Source organism: Nansenia antarctica (genome assembly GCF_963989245.1).
Source record: "Nansenia antarctica genome assembly, chromosome: 4".
Taxonomy (NCBI): Eukaryota; Metazoa; Chordata; class Actinopteri; order Argentiniformes; family Microstomatidae; genus Nansenia; species Nansenia antarctica.
Window position 1 is genome coordinate 50,786,478 of NC_137689.1, and position 6,838 is coordinate 50,793,315.

Here is a 6,838-nt window from a genome sequence, read left to right on the forward strand (position 1 = left end):
CCCCTCCTCCCTGGCTCTCTCTCTCTCTCTCTCTCTCTCTCTCTCTCTCTCTCTCTCTCTCTCTCTCTCTCTCTCTCTCTCTCTCTCTCTCTCTCTCTCTCTCTCTCTCTCTCTCTCTCTCTCTCTCTCTCTCTCTCTCTCTCTCTCTCTCTCTCTCTCTCTCTCTCTCTCTCTCTCTCTCTCTCTCTCTCTCTCTCTCTCTCTCTCTCTCTCTCTCTCTCTCTCTCTCTCTCTCTCTCTCTCATTACAGGAGTGGAGTCAGGTGTGCGGGAGTCAGGTTACCAGCTGTTTGCCATCATCCCATCATTAGCCCTGCCATAAATACCCAGTCCAGACTTCACCACTCTGCCCGATCCTAGCTTCAGTTTCACTGTTAGTGACGCTTCCAGTCGTAGTAAATACTGTTCCATCAGTCTACTCAGTATACTGACCCCCTGTTTCCTTGTACCTGCAATACTCCAGCCTGACTCCTGCCTCCTGCCCCACCTGCCCTGTCAACCTGCCTGCCCTGTCTACCTGCCTGCCCTGTCTACCTGCCTGTCCTGTCTACCTGCTTCTTCTGTGTTCTGCATTTGGGTTCACTAGCCTGACCGTTACAAAATAAATAGATTGGTAGCCATCAAGGAATAAGATCACATGATGAAGAATGTCCAGTGAAGAGAGCTGTATTAGTGTCTGGTGTCTGGTAGGACATTGCCCTTTGCATGCATACTTCACGGTTGGTTTGTTTACAAGGATATGCAAATGTGTTTGGCGGTATTAGAAAACGTGGCATATGCACGTTTTCACATTTGCATTGGGGTGGGGGTGGAGGGGGAGGGGGGCGTTGTTGATACCAATGTTGATCCCTCTGATTTTCTTCATGGTGAGGTCCCCATGCAGCTAGCCCTCTTACTTCAGCATCATTTAACTAATTAGTAAATGAAAGAAGTAACAGCTTCAATGAGCGCTTTCTCATGCATTTCAATTGTATTACAAAAAAATAGTTTGATACAAATAAATATAGATAACAGCAAATAACTTGTTTTTACTATTATTATTTCCTACACTTATCTCCTAGTATTGTTTGTGGTGGAAACGTACTGTATTCAGTCTAGGTCCAAACATCATCTCTCAAAATAAATAATAATAATAATAATTGTAAGAAACATTCATTTTGTTAGCACCGCTCCACTTAAAGATTGTTTTACCTAAAATACCCTTCTGTACCCCTCTGTACCCCTCTGCTCTTTTCACTGTTTACTGTAACTTCTATAAACACACAACTTTGACACGTAAATACTGAATCAAACCAATTGCAGTGCCAACAAACACAAAAGAGCATTTTATTAAGCTTGCGTCAGCAACAAGTCATCGGATAAGATAAAGAATAATACAAATTTTAAAAACAGACATAATGAGGTAAAAAATAAATCAATCTCTTTGTTGAAATGGAGTACAGAATGTTATGGCAATCCTTAGGCTTTTTTCCACTATCAGTCACATTGTAGGTTTTGGCAACCAGTGGTCCGTGAGACACACAGAGAGGTGGAGTTGGGGAGCTCAGCCGTTGAAACAGAAATCCTCCACAGTGTTACCTTTGATCCCCTGTAGTTCCTGACGGTCAAGTAGCCGGTACTGAAAAGCGACACGGTTGACAAACTTCCCACTCGATACCATCCTCACCACAGTGTTGTCACAGCCTATCTTCATTTGGGCTGGAACAGGAGAGAGAGGGAGAGCAGCAAAGTTTACCAGGTGGTTTTTAAGATATCTCCAAAGTGTCTGACTCTATTCATATTCCATCTATCCTACAAAAAGCATGAGGAGAAATCTTCAGGTCCATGTCCCGACAGTTGTGTACAGTGTGTGTGTGTGTGTGTGTGTGTGTGTGTGTGTGTGTGTGTCTTGGTGCACAGCATGTGTGGGTCCTCACCAGGGCCGCTGAAGGAGTAGCAGAGGTCCGCCACGGGGAGCATCTTGGAGGTGTCCATGCCGTTTCCTCCCAGAAGCTCCACGAAGTCTCCTGCACCCGCGCAGCCAGGAACAGACCTCTGTAGAGACCAACACATGGGTCAATGTTCACTGCATATCGCTGCATGGAATTCTCAAAACATTACAATATCCAAAGCTGTTAACGAATGGTTCCCATGTATCAAAAACATCCACTGAATATTAGCATATCAACTCTCTCCACATCTCCACACCTACGTTTGATGGTAGGTCAACATTAGATGACGACACACACATATAGGTCACAAACCTATGACCTGAAGGACTAGGTAGGCCTAGGACTGAGTGATATTGCACTGGTCATGTCCTTGTTCACCTTGATGGGGAAGTCATTGAGGTGTCCAAGGCTGAGCTCAGCTATCTTGATCTCCACAGGGTAGATGATGGAGAAGCTGCAGTTCCTATGCTGCTGGGGGATCACCATGGTGAAGCTGCCCTCTGGGGTCTGGGAGATGATATTACAGGCTGGAGGGGAATGAGGAATTCAGTTTATTATTCAACCTTAATTCTACCAGGACGTTTCTGAAGCATTGAACTCTTAACTTTCATACATTTGAAAATAACTATTCACGCACACACACACACACACACACACACACACACACACACACACACACACACACAAACACATGCAAAAACACATGTGCTGGTGGAGGCTGGTGGAGGTAGAAATCGGAGGATGGGCTCATTGTAATGCATGGAATGGAATGAGGAATAGTATTGTAATGAAAGGAATGAAGAATAGGAATGGTATTAAACACACATGTTTGACACCATTCCTGATTCCATTCCATGCATTACAATGAGGCCATCCTCTGATTTCTACCTCCACTAGCCTCCACTGGCATACACATTAAGTAAGTAGGGTAGGGCTTAGGAAACTCTGTGCTTTGCAATCAAACCAGCTCCAGAATGCAGATGTCACAGAGGTCAACGCAAGCCTCTGAATTCACTGTATTTATTAAGAATCATTATTCTAAATCTCTGTAGACTGAATCATTTGCAATCAAGCTCGCCAATGCCTTCCTCAAGCTACAGTCAGATCACCCTGTCCAAGGAGGGGTTGTTTAGTGCAACTGGGTTTCATTTTGTCAAACACAATCCTGTTTTCCCACAACCACAAGAGGAAAAGTCCACCCTGTACTTACAGGTATGGACCAATTTGAGATAAACACATTTCATTAAAATGTTGACAAAAACCCCCGATATTTATCCAGCTGCAATACAACCCTACGTGGGCGCACTATGCGCCACTTCTGATCCACTTCTGATCCACTGTCGGCACTTGGCACACGTCACAGTTTACAGTAGTATGGCCACCAGCCAGCCAGGGATTACTGTAGGCACTCTCACTTCAATCACATTAGTTTACTCTGCTCTTAGTTGACTATTTACACATCATCAAGTGCCAGGGGGGGTGAGGGAAAACAGTAGCTGTGGCAGTGGCTTTTATCAGGTGTCAGGCTCCACTCACGGAACGGGTTGAAGGGTTTCCTGACGGTGATGGTGAACCCACTGCCAGCGGCGTGGATGCGGAAGAAGATCATGGCCACGTTCTGAGAGGAACGTACAGTTCTCCTGACCGTGCCAGAGTCACAGTAGTCCACGTAGCGCTCGTACACCGACAGAGAATGGTCCTGGGAGCTGGGGAACTTCTCTCCTTTCATCACCCAGCCATCAAACACCTGGGAACAGTGACGGTGGAGGACAGGGTCATATCAAGACATGATTTCCTATTCCATCAGAAACGAATTTCCCAAAGTTTTGGGCATAAGGCAATCCAAGATGATGATTCGTTATCACTTAATAAGTGATAACCTTTTTGCTTCAAGAAGAAGTGCCTTCTTGTGTTGTGCTTGGGTTTAAATCTCTGGTCAGATTGAGCTGCCCCCAAGTGTTCATTTGTAATTTAATCACTCTAGTAACACAACAGAGGGGATTACATTTACATTATATTTTAGACATATTTTATCCGAAGCTCCGAAGTAAGTGAATCTAAGAAAAACAAATCTATGCTAGGACCAGGGGGGTATTCCATCAACGTCGCTAAAGGAAAAGCCAGGCTTATTTTGATACGTTTCGCAAGAATTAGCAGAAAATACGGTCTTATTTTTTTGTCTCGCAAGACTGATAAAAAATAAGCCTGGATTTTCCTTTAGCGATGTTGATGGAATACCCCCCAGGGGCCATTGGCAATTACCTCTGACTTTAGCTAGGGAAAAATACTGCTCAGATCTGGAAACCAGCATGCCCTTCATAGCTGGGGCTAAGACATTTTCTCTGATGAACGGCCCTAGACTAGGCACTCCTGTCATAACAGCTGCTAAAACAGTTTATTTGATACATTTCTAGGCGGCTTGAGGAAATTAAACATACACAGAACCCTTGTGTATGTTTCAGTGTGTGTTATCAGGGACATAGTTGTGGCGGGGGGGGGGGGGGGTTGTCGGGGTGACGGAAGGTTACCTTGATGAAGTCCCCTCGCCTGCAGTCGATGTCAACGCTGTCATACTCCACACTGATGACCTGGTTGGGCTCAGCGATGAAGAACGCAGCACAGCTGAGCTGGGGCCGGTCTGCCGTGAAGGTGAACTGACCCTCTACTGCCACCATGTCCAGACACCCTGATAGAGAGAGAGAGAGAGAGAGAGAGAGAGAGAGAGAGAGAGAGAGAGAGAGAGAGAGAGAGAGAGAGAGAGAGAGAGAGAGAGAGAGAGAGAGAGAGAGAGAGAGAGAGAGAGAGAGAGAGAGAGAGAGAGAGAGAGAGAGAGAGAGAGTGTGTCCATATATTATACTTTGTGTCCAGCAGTTTCCCATTAAATGTTCATATTGAATGGCAGGACAAATATTTATAATATAAGTTACATTTGAGTGATAATTGTAGATGATCAATAATGCAAAACGTTAAAATAAAATGAACAGAAGACAGACTCAGCACGAAGATGTGAGAAGATGTGGAATGCCAGGTGAAAATGGTTAGACTGACCATAATGAAAAAAAGAGAACAACAATTTTGATGACTGTGGTATGTCAATACTCACGTAGGGGTCGACGGTAAATTAATTCCTCGTTTATTTCTCTTTTGAGCTCTGAATTAAGGAGTGAAAATAATCCTTCTGGCATGATCTCGTTATCCTGTGGAGTAAAATCTTTAATCAGATAATAAAGTTCTAACCGAAAGAAATAAGAAATCTATGCGTAAACATTTTTGCTATTATTACGGTATTATAATTGTTATAGCATTTTTTTATTTTTTATATCAAATGACCATAATCTTAAAACTGCAAAAGTTGTCACAACTTTTTCCAAATAAAATCTCTGATGTATTGTTCATCCAACTCAAAAACTCTGTTTTCTGTAGACCTAACATAGAGGCTACACGGAAAAAAAACTAAAGTCAAGTCAAATGTCTCTAGAGACTTACCTCGATGTACCTAGAGTCTCCCTTGAGGACTGACAGACACAACACAAGGAAGAACAGCTGCCCTCGGAAAGTGCCCTCCATAATGCTCACAATCTGTCTCTCTGCAGCGCACACAGCAAGACGGGAAGTATGAACCCGCGCTACAAGCCACACTCCTTTATATAGGATGCACTATTCAATAAAACCGCTTTCTGTAAAGATCAATTGATAGGACAACACAATGTGTACGCTCGACCCCCAACTTGCGTGTTTGTGACGAGAGCGAGGAGGAATCACACGTCGCCAGTGACTGTGACAGTCAGCCGAGCAGAGACAGAGCACTCCTCTACCCTGACAGATGTCTGCACGCTTAGGACAGGACGGCGATAAGCGCATGAGAAAGAGTTCATCCTTGGTTTAATCTTTCTTACCAGGTAATGCATAAGACGCATTAAAACAATAGGGATAATGTGTGTGTGACCTCTTTTTTCTTTTTCAGACCCGCTGTTCTATGATGCTCAATATTGATACCATTTTGATTACCACCCAAGTTCCACTACGATATGTATTATTTATTTCTAAATAATACATTTATTTCAATTTCTTACCTCGTTATAAACGCCACAAATCATAGTTTTAGGGCTACACACTTTGTCAAGACATGCTTATGCTCAGTCATGGGCATAGAGAGGTGTGCGTCTTTTTGACTAATAATTTCTGGGCATTATTTCTGAGTGTACCCCTTTTGGCTCAAGAGCATGCCCAGTGGGGAAATCCACCATCATGTAACTTTAAGACACTACTAAGTATGATAGTGAAGCAGATGAAGAAGCATCCCAGTACATAAACAGAAAATGGATCGTTTTGAACCTACACATGCATCTAACAGGTGCAACACGTTATGTCTAGGCAGAGCGACTGTACAAATTAGATTGTTAATTAAAAAAGGGTAGTGATCCTGGCCTGTAAGTAAGTCTTGCACTTCAAGTGGTAATTGTCATTCAGTGTATCATAACACTTGTATTGGGTTTACATTAAAACACCAGATCTTAGCTTAGATGCGCCACTTTTTATGGTTTCAAAAATGCAATCTGCATGTCTTCACACGGTGTAGCTAAACCATGCTATCTATTAGCCTCCCAGCCATGATGAATAGAGGGAAGGTACAGGAAGGACCAAATGCCATAGTGAGACAGGATTGACCTTTAGGAAAGCGTGGGGCTCCCGTTGGCCACAGGGGCAAGGGTCTGGTGGGTGGGAGGGAGGGAGGGAGGAGATGAACAGGGCAAGGTGGAAATCACTAGAGAAGATTGCATTTATACTCACATGGTCCACAATCTATGTACTACCTTTAGAGTAGTCTGCCTCTTTAATCAACAACACTTTATCTTAGGAAAGCAACCCATTTGGACAACATTCTGCAAAATGAAATTGGTCTGTCTT

General features: G+C 43.7%; 1 protein-coding gene across 1 annotated transcript; it reads right to left on the reverse strand.

The window, feature by feature from the left end:
- Nucleotides 1–1,542: 1,542 nt before the first annotated feature.
- crhbp (corticotropin releasing hormone binding protein) lies at nucleotides 1,543–5,497 on the reverse strand (the record flags this gene model as incomplete). The annotated part of the gene is made up of 7 exons (XM_080528275.1): nucleotides 1,543–1,697; nucleotides 1,916–2,033; nucleotides 2,309–2,457; nucleotides 3,467–3,677; nucleotides 4,459–4,616; nucleotides 5,034–5,127; nucleotides 5,417–5,497. 7 exons carry the CDS (start codon nucleotides 5,495–5,497, stop codon nucleotides 1,543–1,545), a joined length of 966 nt encoding a protein of 321 aa, XP_080384401.1.
- Nucleotides 5,498–6,838: the final 1,341 nt, after the last annotated feature.